Here is a 16138-nt window from a genome sequence, read left to right as displayed (position 1 = left end):
TCCATTTTAAAATTATATTCTTTTAACAAATCATAAATATATTCTGTTTTTTACAGATTTCTTCTAGCTGGTCTGGCAAACGGGTCCATTGTGATATTCCACATCGACTTTAACAGATGGCATCACGAGTTCCAGCAGCGTTACTGAAATTACGACTTCCTCTTTGCCTAAGAAGGCATGGCGCATCCTATAAAACAAACTCTTGCGCTTAACTTTCCAAGTACGACAACTTCGAATTTACATGTATTTTCTCGGATAAACGACGCTTCGTTTGTTCAATTTTCCGTGGATCACTCACGAGTGTACCGAATGTACGGGGGAACCATAGTATTTGCGCGACATTTGTACGGGCCAGCTTCTCGTCAGACTATCTTTAGATTCGCCGCAATTTATGGTATATAAAGTATATTCAATCAATCGTTTTCGAATTAGGTGCAACGAGCGGCAATGAAATAAATGTGGTGCACTGCGAATTTTAACGTTCAGCAATAAACTCGCTTACATGGCTGCGTGCAGTGCTTCCGTGAGAGAAGAGGTCGAGCGGAGCGTGATACAGAGAGCGAGGTGCAATCAGAGTTTCGGCCGTTTATCCCGCGTAATTGCCGAGTGGACGTCAAACCATGTCGCATGCTTGTAAAAGCGCGAAAATTATATTACGTGCCGCTCGAAAACGCTAGTCAATTAACGAAGACTCGGATTTATCTATGTTCGCGAATGTTCGCGCGATTTCTTCTCACGCGGCGCGGAGAAAAAGGTATGCTATAACTGGAAAAGACAATGAGCGCCGAAGAAAGAAACCGTGTCGACGAGACGGCGGAGCTGAACATATGTTATTTTTATGCCTGGAACTGCACGTGGATTTGGCCCACGACACTCTAGCGTTAAATGTCCAATTGTAAATACGGAATATGTAATTCTTCACGTTATACATATATACATACACACGTGCATACACGCGCGCTTTATTCCCTTCTAATATAGGGATATTAGAGGGGCCAAGGAAGTGAAAGGCGTGCATTATCGCGAGAGATTTGCATTCTATTCTTCTCAGACGTATTAATGTCGCTCACGTCGAACCTTTTGGCTAAGCACCTTGTACGTTCAGTTCGGACTACACGCACGCGAACGCACTGCGTAAATCACTGATACCGCGGTAGCACCGGTAAATGCTGCGCGGTAGACACATCGCTAATCATTCTCCCGGCCGCGGTATCAATCTCCTACCCCTCATCCCCCGCCGCCGCCGCCGCAACACTTTCTACACCCTGATGTTCGCGTCCTTCGAAAGAGATCCTAATTTTTATCAAAGCCGTCCAGCTTAACTTTTTGCGAGGATATTTCTTGGTATTTTCGCACGCGACGTATATTAATCAGCAAAGCAAGTTATTTAGGCTAAAGTAACATCCCGAATTCATCCTTAACATTCCGCGAGTTGTCAAGGATCGCGTTTATGTATGAATGCATCGGTGATCCCTAGGATGATTCGAGTGAGTAGGATATATGAGAGATGAAAGAAAGAGAAAGAGAGAAAGAGAGTGAGAAAGCGTGAAAGTGAATGTGAGAGTGAGAGAATGAAGAAAAAAAGCAGACGTACATTTTAACAGTCAACAACGATGGGGAAGAAGATGCTTGATCACGTATAGGCGGTAGAATTACTAGCTTGATTTTTGTTCGTACGTCATCGTAGAACAATGTGATCGATAGTCTTGTAGTATTACTACAGAGTACTATTGTCATTTTGAGCCTTGTGCATTTCACGAGCTAGTCTTAGACACAGGACGCCGCATAAGTATAGCCTTCAGTTGTTTGTACGTATTCCGGATATAGCATATTGTCGTCAATTTGATTTTAATCATGTGTAATGAGTAATTACTTAATGTATCTAAGAAGACAGAGGGATGGGGAAACGTTTTGTTGTCATTACTTCGTAGCCGTGTGACAATGATAGTATTTTCGTGGTCGCCAATTATCGTCAAGATAGTTGTCGCACAATCTTTGTATATGAAAGAATGAAGATGTAAGGACGCAGAGATGAGAGAATACGGAAAGAAAGTAGGAAAACATAAATATAAGTCATTCGAGGTGAATCACAAATTTTAGTTGACCGTCGCGATGATTTAAGAGGACGCTATGATTTTATAATACATTATAATACATTATGTAATTACAATTCGCTTTTGCATTTATCATTTGCTTTGCTTAAAACAAAATACACGATGTCTTCAATTTTAGCAAATGACGTTATCAATTAGCTAAAAAGTGATCCGGAAGAAATTCCGGAATATTAACGCGAGAGTAGTTATCAAAGTTTTTTTAAAACGTATATATAATTCTTAATAATTTTCGACATTTTAAACAATTTTATTTATTAACATTGTTTGATTCTTGGTACAATGGCAAGGATTGATTTCCCCGTACCTCGATATGTGTTCTAGTCAAGAATTACCGTCGAATCGCTGTCATGAATCACGATCTGCGATCCTCAACAATTAGGTATCGATACATTTAAAAAGATATGCCGTACCGTTTACGTGTAGTTGTATAAAGTAAATGCATAACGCCGTCGTTTCTAGCAATCAATCACTTTGACCTTGCGAGATCACGATAGCGCTACGGTCATAATATCGATTCTTGCTGTGCACCGAACGATCAGGCGGGCGACCCTCGCGAATTGATCATCGGTAATCGTACAATTTTTAAATGTATAGGAGAATGTTACGTGTGCAACGTGTTAATAATGGTGTATTGCCACTCGTTATGGGCGTGCTTCTGCATGATCGTTCGTGTCGTTTTGTTCGCGCGGAAAAATGAAGGCATGAATGGCAGAGAAAGGATAAAGAAGAGTGTGGGATGATACGGGTGAAACGCCGAAGGGTTGAGGGTTGTGTCTGAGTGCTTTCAACAATATCGCTAATTTTCTTACGTACGGAAACGAATTTTTGTGTCACGCGTGTAAATGTTTACGTGTGTACTCGATGTATAGGCGCACTATCGACACATTATTTTCGCTACGGTGAGAGAGAAATATGGGAAAGAGAAAACGAAAAAAAAAGAAACACACGACATTCCATCTGCATTTCCTGCTTTTAGCCGATTTATACATACACATATATATATATAAAATTGCATTTGTTCACCTAGCTGTCTAGATTGATTGGGCTGAAGAACAAAGATAATTGGCAAATCGCTTCTTGTTCATAAAAATCATCAAGTTAAAAAGGGATGTAGTTAAATTGCGAAATTTTGACGACGCGTGGTAGCACGTGTATTCAACACGCATTTTCGCAATTATTTAGTAGGCGCGAAGGCAGTGTAATGGATGAGAATGCATCGGGATGACAAGAGGTCACATAAGAGAGAGAAAAGTTTTTATATTTGTTTATAGATGTGTGAGAATGTGCTGCACTCTTTAAGCAAATTGTTAGTGAATTCCCTCCATATTGCTAATATACATAAAGGAAGTTAACTCAGATCGATTTCTGTCCGTACTTGAACATTCAGTACATAAAAAAAAAAATATTGCTACTATTTTAAATAACGCTAAGTACAACGCTACAAGAGTTTGCCTATATTATTATTACGATTACGATTTATTGTCGTCATTATTATTAATATTATTATTATTATACGATTATGGCTACATTAACATACTTAATATTGACGGCTACCTATATAGGAGCATAGATTTGTATATTCGTCGGATAAGGCCCTTAATGTTTGCGTGTTAAGTGATAATTTTAATTATCGACATTACAATTATGAGGAGAAGAACATAATAAGAACTGTAAAGTTTTATCCGGTTCATCCGCTCCGCGAGCTGCCCGTAGAGAAGTACTTACATCTATAGATTAATTGACGCGTCTGTTTATAAGAGTAATCACGGGCGGGAACAGAAAAGGAATAACAACGCTGCAAAACACGCGGCTATAACACTCAAGCGCTTACTTATTAGGCTCACGTTTATCTACTTAAAGACCTGGTTTAAGTCTCTCAAAGTTATACTTAAGAGCGACGCGGGATAGTCAACATAAAATGTAGCGGGAAAGCTCAATGGAGTGTGAATCGACGTCTCGAGTCTAACGAGAGAGCTTTGTAGTCGAAAGCTTTCGTCGACGTGTATGATCGGTTTTTTTTTACATCTACATACGAAAGTCAATATACACGTAGCCGTAAAGTTGGAGCAGTCTCGATCGCGCAGATTCAAGGGAGCTCGTCGAGCAACGTTTGCACCAATGTTTTATAAGCACTGACTCGTTTTTTTTTCTACCTCGATCTGACGCGACCCGATCTTCGTGCGCGGATCATAGTAAGGCTCTTCCAATTTGCGGATCATTGTTAATCGCGCAATTACATCTCGTCAGGATCGAGCCTCCCACCGACTGCGGGTGTCTTCGGTGAACATCTTCGTCACTTCATGAATTGAAGCGATTGAAGACATGCGCGCGCAAACACATGAGAGAAAGAGAGTGAGTACGACCAAACGATTGTGTTCCGCGAACAAAATGTAGTTAGTGGCCTAATTGTTTTGCCGGTGGTGTTAAAGCGCGTCCGTGAGCGGTTCGACGCTCGATCGATGGATGTAGGATGACCGGGTGCATCATCGAAAGAGTCTCTCGACGCTTGTCTCGTATTGATTTCCGACGAAGCCAAACCGTAATCACGGGCATCTCGTCGTTGACAGGAGATAAGCGGTACAGATTAATTCCCGCCACTTTTAAGGAATACTACTAGGTAGAAAGGTACTTAAGTCGTTGCTACATACCAGTATATATAAGCTCTATCGCTTATTTTATACTTAGAAGTATTGTAATGTTCGATTAGAAGGTAACATAATGGGAAAGTTGTATCTTAGCATAAGGTAGAATAATCTGTAAAGATAAGTAGTCAAATAAATGAAAAGTACATTTGATGTTGCAGACGATCTTTTTTCTTTATAGCTTGGACTTGGACTAAGAATAAGACTTGACATACTTTAAGCGATACACTAAAAACAAAAAAATATGGAAACGAATTTAAAATTATAATCCTCTGCCGGCAACATGGGGTCTTTTATGAGAAGACACCATTTTAATTGTGAATTCCAATAGATAAATTTAAATCTGTAAAAATTAAATAAAACAATCCAACTTCTGTGATGATAAAAATTCATTGGTAGCTTTAATAAATATATCAGATCTTTAATATATATATATCAGAATTTTTCCACATTTTTATAATCCGGAACAATAAAAAATATCTGCTTTGTTTCTCGAAAACTGCTGGCTGACGGAAGAGATAAAATTTCATATTGCCAGCAGAGGGTTAAATATATTAGGTGTTGGAATTAATTCGTAGCGTTTTTAATGAAAGAATGTTATTTATTTCACATGAGCATTAAAAAATACATTAATGAAAGTACTTCCCATCACTTGTAAAACGCTACGAATTAATTCCAACACCTAATAATTTTTGTCATATTGTGTTGGTATAAACATCAACAAGGTAAGAATAATGATATAAATACCGCATTGTGTTAAATCCACGTATATATTTTTCAGAGCGTAGAAAGATATACTGCAATTGTGCAAATGAAATTAAAACATAACAGTCTTTCTTGTTACCGATTTATTTATGTTATTCACGATCATAACAGGGAGCACTGGGTGTACTCAAATATACAATATATAGATATGTATGTACTCGTTAGAAAAGTATACACATCGTCCATATCGATATTATTGTTATTTATCTATAAATTAATTATGTACGATCGCTTTCATAATTAGAGTAGAGTATTAAACAAAATACTCATCCTTTTCGACAGTTACAATACGTACTAACACAATTTTTAATGTACATTCATTTGCATAATATAATTTATCTTGTTTATATATTCATAAATATACACACACAAGATTTATATATTCATATTTTATAATCCAGTTCGCAGTCCATTTACATCTCAAAAAGCTGATGTTTTATCATTCATGAATTAATGATTCAGTATTCGAGGTAAAAAAAAGGAACGTTTAAATTTTTTATTGATACACATGTAATAAAAAAACTGAAAGCTTACTTTAGCATTTTCGAGCGCATCCTGATTTAAATAATTTTATAACAACGCTAATGGAGAGATCACATTTTGCGTCGCGCTTTGGTAAATACAGGTTCTTCGAAAATTCGTTTAAATACTACTCTTAGTATGGAGCGACTATTCCACTTATTACATGAAGTTATATTTGAGAAAGCTCAGTCCTGTGGTAGAATGTCCCACTTGTACGAAAAATCAAGTTTTTTTTTTTCTATGGGCATCACTGGAACAACGAAATAGATGGAAAACTCTCGAGGATTTAGAAAGATGTTTCTTACGATTTACAGACGAAAAAAAGGCATACAGTCGAAATATATTGACTTGAAATAGAGGGATACTTTAAGATTATTACAGCATGCTGACTCTGAAGTTTCTATATCAAGCATGTGATTAGAACATACTATTATTAATCACACTACTTTTTTTACATAGTTACTTTGTTGGCACATTTTCCGCTAGTCAATATGTCACTGTATTATATCACCTCAGTTTTGATATTATATTTGATTATCTACGGTTTGCGTAATATAACTCTATACTATGTGTAGCTTACGTATATTTTTGTGGCATAATTACCATTTCTTTACCAACTGACAAGGGCTTAAGAAATTTGAAATTACAAGAATAATTTGAATTTTAACAAAACTAAGAAGATGTAAATGCAATTAAAAGTACATTTTATCATTGCATTTTTACTTATAAAATATTTGAGAATACCCAATTTATTATCTATTTTCCAGAAACGCCCATTTTTCGATACTCAAGTTCTTTCCATGCATTCTGTGTAAACGTTATATATCAGATATATATCGTTATATATCAGATTTTCTTAGAAATATGTCAATAAAGCAAAATTTACACAGGCTTGTTAAAGACATTCGCAAATTTGGCCAAACGCAATTCATCAAAAAGTCAGACAATTTTCTCGTTGAAAATTTACACTAAAAATCACGCATTTTCACAATATTACAATTATATTTTTAAATGCATGGCATGCACATAAATAATACATCCGTAATTTATTAAATAATAACAGAAATGCTTGCCCTTCTTTTTTATTACTATATAATTAACTTACACGATGTGTATCATTATTTATTATCAAGTTCACAATTGAGTAGACGCGTTAGTTGCAAACGTACATACGTGTACGAAGCAGCTACTGATAAACACGGTCGCTGGACCACGTGTGTACTTGTACGTATATATGTGTCAGTATGCGTATATGTTTTCAGATACATTATCACAAATAGTGCTCGTTTGTATCGAGCCTTCTTTATGTTTAAACATATATCACGTTAATAGAACATTTGCGCAGAAGTGATAGCGAGCGTGAAATAATAAACGACGTATAGATTCAATTCTATTTGTACTACCTTAAACATCTATCGTATTCAATGATATATTGAATGCTCTGCCATTAATATAATCCGTCTCTAAAGTTATCTGCATTCGTCCGTTTCATCTTTATCGAGGATAAGGCCTTAAACTCCTCACAATCCTCACGCTTATTTTCTATAAAAACTTACTTTAGCTGATCTCACGCGTTAATCTAGAACATTTAAACTACCGTCATGCTCAACATCACGTGTGATAAGAGAGAATACTACGGGGATATTGTAAATACAACAATAACCTGCGTTTGAAACGATGCGGGACCAGCCCGCACTATCGCGAGCAGCAGCTCGAAAGATAAAGCAACATAAATTTATCTCGTTTCCGTCGCGATTGCCATCGAATCGCCGGAATTGAGCAACATATGTTTCGCGAGTGATTGATTTTTTTCGTTACGCCGGATCGTTTATTATTTCATGCCTGCTGCACGAGGTAAGATTGCAAAGCACAGAGTTCGCCTTCCGGCCTTTCTTTGAGACAGAGGTTGTACTTAAGTCAGTCAAGCGGTGTGCATTAAATGACGACAGAAGGAGACGATGTCCAAGCCGACGTCCGACAATATTTGCGAGCTCTTGCAGTATTTATTTTCTGCCTTTTGTCTTCATCTGCAATGCGAGTTTTGTCAGAAACATCAACAAAGTTATTAAAATTTTTATCTTATCATACAAGAATTTAGATTTCTAATGAACTACTATTGGATTATCTCTTTAGAGGGTGAGTCAGTTTTAAAAATTTTACAATTTTTTCTGAATATAAATTTATTATAATTCATTATTTGATTGTGCTCTTTGCCTCAAAATGTGACACTGTTTCAATACCATTATAGCGGCTTTCTCATCTTGTAATGGTCAATCACAATCCGCGCAGGAATTAAACCTACCTGTTAACCCTGTTTAAGCAGCTCAGGCTTACTGGAAGTGATTCCGAATCCACGGCTGGAATATGGCCAGCTACAGTTTCCATTAATGGATACCATTGTGCTATTGGTTTTCTTGGATTATCTAGCATTTCTAACCAGTGATCACGGCCTATTCCAATAAAGCTCGATCCAATCGCGGTACAGCCCATCAACTCATTCGATCCAATTCTAGTGTGTATAAAATATTTAATTTTCCGTTCTCTTACTTTAATAAAACAATTTTTCAAAATGTGTCGAAAATTTTTACCTGTCGTAATCAATTACTTTCACTATAAGACTGACATCCTCGATGTTATCTGAGGGAACGTCAAAAACGAGTGCTTCATTGTAGATAGGATAAAGAGTATTTTTCTTTACCGTTGTCTTTTTCTTCTTTATTCTTTTGCCTTGGCATAGCAGATAGACTTTCACATAAGGATCTAATGAGGAAATGAAACATACTCAGTTGATTATAGCTACATATAATAATATAATAATATAATAAAGGTAATAATAATATATATAATTATGATAATACAATAATAATAGTAATAATTAATATTATATTCTTAGAAAATATTTCCATTCATTCTCAGTCTGCAATCCGTCTTTTTTGCGAATAAGCGAAATTTTAATTTTTTCCAAAATAAAGGAGAATCCAGTTCAAATTCTAAAAATATTTTGTTAAAAAATATTTTGTAATGTAATAGAGATGTTAAAAAATAACTTTAAATTTTTCTACATTTTTTTTAAAAGCCTAAAATAGTAAAAAAACTTGGCTCGATAGATGGAGTAAAAATATAATTGCAGAGATGGAGAGTTAATAATAACAAAATATTTGATCCATTCTATACAGACCTGATTTTCCTGTTATATCCATTCCTTTTAAATTTCTGGCTTTAACGACAGTTAATGTCAAACGACCGGCGGTTGGTAGATAGCACAACGACAACATCAATTCTCCCAGATCGACTTTCTCCTGTAATATTGAAATTTAAAATTACACTCGAAGTAACCATCTAAAATAATTAACTGTCTATTTCATGCAAATTAAATTACCTGCAAAGCGCAGAGAATGTCCATCGTATATTCGATTTCTTGCTCAAGGTCAGTACAATCTAAGAGCCCTTTAAGAACTACTTGTCCAATGAGATCGTGACGTGAAAATCGATCGAAGTCATACACCGAGAATTGTAAGTAACGTTCCCTCAATTCTTCATAGGATACACTGATAAAATATATTAAATATCAAACGCTGCGTTTTAATTTTTTTTTGCATAATTATAACATTCAAGATATATATGTATGTATGTATGTATGTATATATATATATATATATATATATATATACATATGTACATATATATATATATATATATATATATACATACACATACACACATATATATGTAATAGAGAGAGAGAGAGAGAGAGAGAGAGAGAGATACACATAACTGCTAAAAAAAAATTTTTCAAGATAAATTACAGTGAATATTACATTATAAATTTCTTTACCTAAAGATAAACGTTTCATTGAATATTGGGTTCAAATTCTTTCGATGTACTTTTGTTAAAAACTTCTTCTTCCTATCCGGCAACAGGTAGACCTTCACATACGGATCACTGCTACCCGTTACATCTTTTATTGGCAATTCGCGAGCTTCTAGAACCTAATATTAAAGAATCAGATGTCATTAAACTTGAGATAAGATTTCATGAGGTAACAATAAAAATAATATTATTTTTTTAAGAGACAAAGATTGAATAATATTAGTAACATTAAATGTTATTTTTTACATATTAAATTACTTTGTACGTATTTATATTAGCAGACAATAATAAAAAAATAATTGTAGTTGAACTATTGCACAATCATATTACATAATGAAACCTTTCTTTTTTACAAAAACCTTTCTCTCTCACAAATAACAGTTTTGAAATATTGATACATTTTTATAACAATTTACGTATAGTGCAATGCGACAAAGATCAGTAATGGCATCATATTTTAATTCTATTATCTATGAAGATAATAGAGGCGTTGCCATGATTGAAATGGTTTACTGTGTATAATTGATCTTAATGCACTTGACTTCACCACATACAGTAATAGCTTAATATAGCTGACATTACCTAATCTATACGTTATCACGACTAATTTTAGCACAGCAGAGAATATATCCATCATAAATGTAATATTGTGATACTGCATTATCGCTATTCAATATCCCAGATGCTGAATATTACCCAGGTAGATACATATTCAGTTTACATAAAGGGGGTTTACATATGAATTCATTAATTTACACGCACGTTATTTATCGGCTTGGGAAAATTTTTTGTTTCATTTATATAATTATGAATTTATTTTGTATAATATTTTATTCAAATATTTGTCTATGAATTTTTCTATCTGTCGTGCTATACATTTTTAATAAATTCATATTATTGTATAATTTATGATATTTTAATACAACTAAAATTTGTGACAGAAAATATTACGTGTTACTTACTTTGACAACGAGACCTTCGATTTCTTTGTCATAGCGTAGAGCAAAATGTAATTTTCCGGCGTATTCCATTTCTGTTGTACTGGAGCTTTCCGCGCTCTCTTGTCTCACAAGTTCCTTTTTATACAACTCCGGCTATACAGGGTTAACAATTCACATCAATATTATATTTCGTAAATAAAATAAAAATTTATAATTTCAATTATTTATGAATAGTATCAATTAACATAAAACAGGATGCTGGAAGTAAACCAGAAAACCGGAATATACAGAATTCTATACGTTACATGATAAGCTGATATTTTTTCAAAGGGAATCGAATAACATTGTGTTGCTGCTTGCATTCCAACAGCTATTATAATAAAGACTTGTATCGAAATAACACCTAAATACCTTGATAAGGCCAAGGCTGGAGTCGCTGCGATTTTCGAAACTGCAAATACTAAATTTAATGTTAGGCAGATCAAGCCGGTGTGATAATTGACGTTGGAAACTTTGATGTCTCATTGGCACGATGGGTAAAGTGGTTTGACGCAATACCTGATAAAATGTCAACATTGAAACAGTTGCAGAATTTAACGGAACGTTTTACTAATTTGAATTTGTTAACAGTACCTTCTTATTATCCTTCTGCTCTTGAACGTATTCATGAGTAATTGGTTCCGATTGGAGGTCCGGAAGAGAATGGCTAATGCGAATTGCATTTTGCTGAATCTGATCGGTCTCTGTGTCCTCAACATTCTCATGTCGAGTCATGTTCATTATCCATCGCCAAGTGGAAGAGCATTGGAAGCTCACCGCTGCCAGGAGAACAAGACCAACCAGGGCTATCCCTGCCGCTATTAGAAGCTGATAGGGAAAGTTTTCGCTCCATTCTTCTGGAAAAAGTGTTCATTATTGGGTTCGTAAGATAAGGTACAGATATAAAAATATACACATATATAGATAAACTGAAGAAGTGAACGAATTAGAAGATTTTGATAATATCGATCAGAATTCTGGTTTTTTTATCACTTAGAATTATAATAGATTCAACTAGAAAATTCTGATTTTCATATTTTCAATCAGAATTTCAATTAACGCAATTTGCAAATTTTTTTTTCAATTAACGCTTTTTCCAGTGTATAATAAGAAAACACATAATGATATAAAACGATTGTTTGGTGTAGTTTTATCCTGCTTTGCGGAATTTATGAGAAATTTCTATTAAAAAATATTTTGTGCAATGCTAGGCTGCGTAGGCGAACCGTAACATGAAAGAATTAAGTAAAATGTTTGCAGGAATTCATATCGCTATGCAACGTTACGTTGAATTATGCATAATTTAAGTAATGTATAATGAAATTCATGTTATATAAGTTACTAATTGGATTGGATATCATACATTTAAATCGTTGTTCGTAAAATAGATGGAACATTCGAAGGGAAAGCATGATTTCCATTAGATTTATGGCAATAGAAAGAAGAAGATGCAAACGAGAAAGGCTCTTTAAATAAATTTATACGCGCGCGCGCGTGTGTACATGTGTTTGTAGGGAATATATATCATCGTGTGCATCCCACAAAGAGAATGCTATCCTTGGCTAGAAGCAAATGAAGAGACGTACGCCAACGCTTCAAGCTTTCCGTTCTCGTTTATCGAGAACAATGCGTGTCTTGCACCAATGACAGAAATATCTGTCATTGTATTTTTGCTTCGTGGTACACGTTATCACCTGCATATAAATATAATATATATGATACATTTTCTTCTGACATTTCATACTCAATTCTGAGATCAAGAAAATTTCAAGAATTAACAAGAGCAAATTTATTATAAAAATATTTCTTCACGTACACACAACTGGTATACTTTATTTATTCTTTTACTTTCAATTTAAATAAATTTTTATGCAATTTTTAGTTTTGATTTCTTAAGTAAGAAGTGATATCAAACACATTTTTTTTTTAGCAAGAAAGAAAAATATCTCAAAAATATTTTGATCTAAAAATATACTTCTTGTTATGCGCATTATTATGTTATACTTGTTCAATAAAAAGCGTTAGCAGAAAAGATTATTCTGCAGAAATGATTTACCGATGAGAACTGTTTGCAATATTACTACATGTTATGTGGAAAGTAATTGGAAATCGCACGATGTGCGATTGGTTACACAGAGCTAACTAAATTGCGCATGTACAAGACAGAGCACATATTAGCTTTTTTTTTCTTTCTTTTTTATCCTTTTTCGAGCATACATATCATGATTGTTTAAAAAAGGAAATGGCGCTCAATGTGCCTTTTATCTCTGAAAACAATAAAACGAAACCAGCAAACAAAACCATATGCGGGTTTTTTGCTTGCTGCTTTCCGAATGAAATAGAACTACGCGACGAGCAAGCGTTGGTAGTTTATTGTTGTGTTGTAAAGTTTTCACTTGTTATTACGATAGCAGATGTCTCACGTCGAGTTAACTTTTGCCCACGTCGCTCTATTCAATCATATACGTATAAAATCGTGCCAAGTTTCAGCGTAGCAATTTTTTCAAATAACGAAGTTCATCAGGAAAGCCATTCTTCCATATTTTATCATCATAAAATGCGCCCTTAGAATTTCAATGACAACGCGAACTTACAATTGGTTGCACAAAGAGGTCTTTCTGTCTTCAATTTGATTTGAATTTCACCATTCTCGTAATTCGTTCTTCGATTTCATAGATTTCATATTTTTTATCGTTCTAACAAATTGAAAAGGTATTTTTTTATTATATATTTTGATATATTATATATTTATCAAAATTAAAATATTCTTTTTATTTAAACCGTGATATCTCAGTAATAAAAAATCTTAAGAACATTTCTAAAAAAACGATTTTAGGAAAAACTTTAAATTTTCATGTTAGAAAGTCGAAACTTTTTTTAATCACGCTCACGAAATAAGAAGAAAATTTTATTTGTCTAACTAGTAGTTTCCTATATGTAAACCAAACTCACGGAAATTAAAAAAAATATAACAATGTTGAATATAAAGATTTTAAGAGCTTTAAAAGTAGGAAAAACTTTAAATTTTACATGCTCTAAATTACTGCTAGAGTTTTAATAATAAAATTTAATTATAAATTTTTGCATTCATCCAATATACAATACAAAACCTCTCATACAAAAAATTGAAATGGGTAACGAAGCTAAAATGACGATTTTAGTATTAATGGCGTTTGTTAGTCAAATCGAAAATCATTATAAGTTAGTACATATCCAGTGTGTATTTTTTATGCTACATGTATTTCTTAAGTACGCATTTACATTCTAAGTAAAAGTTTATACTCAGATGATAAATTCGTAAAGTTTTTACGAAATAACATTAGAGTACGATTTACGAGATACTTTTTCGTTGGCGTCATGTCGAGTCGCGGCAATGTATGCAGCAGAGTGATTGATGAGCTTTAGTGAATTACGAGTCGTTGCAATCACGAGACTTCTAACGTTTGTCGCCGATAATAACTAAGTTTCCTTTTCTCGCTATTTCTCCAGAAATTTTTCTTGTTAATAACTTTCTCTGAATAACACCTACATGATAAATTACTAGTATATTTCTGATTCATCTCAATTGTTAAATAAAAGAAGGAAATTATATTGAAACTTATATCATGAATATTAATGTCTTAAGCATTTATTTAAAATAAATTACATAATACATGAATTTGATGAATAAATGAAAATTGCATTATACTTTACTATTATCAAAATATATAAATTAACAATAAATGTGCCGTGTAAGTTATTATTTAATGGAAAAAAATTGAAATATTACTAGCCTTTAATATCAAACTCTCGCTCAATTTATGTCATTGATTTTTAAAGTGTACTTACTTGGGTAAACAATAATTGAAAATAATCTATCCTATTTCTTTAATCTGTTGTTCATTAATCGTGTTTCTATCTATCTGTGTGTGTGTGTGTGTGTGTGTATATATGTGTATATATATAGTCGATATAACGCATTTGTCGTTCCATAAAAATATCAATATTTTTTTACGTTTATTGTGCTTTTTTCATTTTCCGTATGATATTCGCTAAGTATCCCTGACCCTTTTTCTTACTCGAAGTCCTTCGTGCGTTATATCAGGATACACCTGCAAGGCCTAGAAAATTTACATCCTTCGTTCATGTACTTTCGCCATTAACTTTTAGTATTTAGTACACAATAATCTTGTTCTTTATTACAGCCTTTAGTGCGCACGATGAATCGTTTATGTCTGGTTTATTTTTCAACACTTATACAAAAATTATTAAGTAATTCTTATATATATTTTATTAATATATTTACGAAGTATTTGTAAGATTGCATTGCGTATTAAAAGAAAAGAAAAGGATAGGAGCCATTCTTTAACCAGATACTACTCCAGTATTTTAAAGAAAATAAACATGCAAAACACACCTGAATGATTCATAATATGTACTAAGAGTTAGAGTTAATCCTGTTACAAAGCGATTTTGATAATCCTAAGGATTTCCATTTTATATCAATTCAGTTAATATACATTACAGCTATAGTATACGTTATAATAAATTGATACGGTCTCGGAAAATATTTTGTCTATCGCATTGACGACCTTGACCTCCTCCTTTTCTTCTTGATCTCCGACTCATTTCTTTGAACGATCCACCAACCCTCCTGGCCTTTTCCTTCTTCTCTTTGTAAAAAATCCACATCATTGTTGAAATATTTTATTTCGAAATTTCGTATATCGCTTGATATTTATTCTCGTGCTTCTATTTTATGTTAATGGACCATAATATTGTATATTTAATCTATTTGTTTGTTCTTTATTACTTATATATACAATTTATAATTTATAATAATATTTGAAAGAGATTGAAGATTCTATTAATAATTTTAAATATCAGTTATATACAGAAAACATTTTAAGAGCATTGAAACAATATGAATATATTCAAGTATAAATTATGTTATAATATTATTAATTACAACATTATAAATAGAATTTTTTGTTCTAGATTTTATCTCAAATTATAAATCATTCACAATAAGCTCTCGTGTTTTATTCGACGATTTACGCTCAGCGGAAAATACTTTTTGTCTTCGCTGTTCGTAATTTCAAGTTTCATGAGTAGCTTTTCTCAAAGGGATTGTTTTAGAATTGAAAACGCGTTTTGGGGATACGATCCCTATTTCCATCCTTGTATTTTGCGCTACCATAATCCTCGAATATATAACCTTTCACACACGTCATATATTTATTAACTCTATTATTAATAAATATA

At 33.3% G+C, this 16138-nt stretch overlaps 2 protein-coding genes and 1 long non-coding RNA gene across 9 annotated transcripts in view; 2 read left to right on the top strand and 1 right to left on the bottom strand.

Annotated features, from left to right (window-relative positions):
* rg (A kinase anchor protein rugose) overlaps positions 1-4916 on the top strand; it is a 152462-nt gene extending 147546 nt beyond the window's left edge. For all 6 annotated transcript variants that reach the window (XM_087408548.1, XM_087408547.1, XM_087408546.1 and 3 more), the window contains one exon: positions 57-4916. In XM_087408548.1, coding sequence (XP_087264674.1) covers positions 57-147 — 91 coding nt within the window. In that variant the 3' untranslated portion in view covers positions 148-4916. The remainder of the gene's footprint in view (positions 1-56) is intronic.
* Positions 4917-5589: 673 nt separating this feature from the next.
* The window catches only part of LOC105146052 (synaptotagmin-10), a 33526-nt gene continuing 22977 nt past the window's right edge, over positions 5590-16138 (bottom strand). Inside the window, exons 2-10 of one of the 2 annotated variants that reach the window (XM_011056083.2) lie at positions 11489-11748; positions 11267-11413; positions 10877-11008; positions 9879-10033; positions 9423-9591; positions 9222-9342; positions 8632-8803; positions 8346-8552; positions 5590-8070 (exon numbers count right to left, since the gene is read on the bottom strand). In XM_011056083.2, coding sequence (XP_011054385.1) covers positions 8067-8070; positions 8346-8552; positions 8632-8803; positions 9222-9342; positions 9423-9591; positions 9879-10033; positions 10877-11008; positions 11267-11413; positions 11489-11748 — 1367 coding nt within the window. In that variant the 3' untranslated portion in view covers positions 5590-8066. Of the gene's footprint in view, positions 8071-8345; positions 8553-8631; positions 8804-9221; positions 9343-9422; positions 9592-9878; positions 10034-10876; positions 11009-11266; positions 11414-11488; positions 11752-16138 lie in introns of both variants that reach the window. The other variant, XM_011056082.2, reaches the window with a different exon arrangement.
* LOC147908774 (uncharacterized) lies at positions 8058-8613 on the top strand. Its single transcript, XR_015545884.1, has 2 exons — positions 8058-8179; positions 8292-8613. It is a non-coding gene; the product is annotated as an uncharacterized LOC147908774 (long non-coding RNA).

Source organism: Acromyrmex echinatior, chromosome 8, assembly GCF_024713525.1.
Source record: "Acromyrmex echinatior isolate Ae372 chromosome 8, ASM2471352v2, whole genome shotgun sequence".
NCBI classification, from domain to species: domain Eukaryota; kingdom Metazoa; phylum Arthropoda; class Insecta; order Hymenoptera; family Formicidae; genus Acromyrmex; species Acromyrmex echinatior.
The sequence above is the reverse complement of the archived record's forward strand: the minus strand, read 5'-3'. Positions and strand labels throughout refer to the sequence as shown.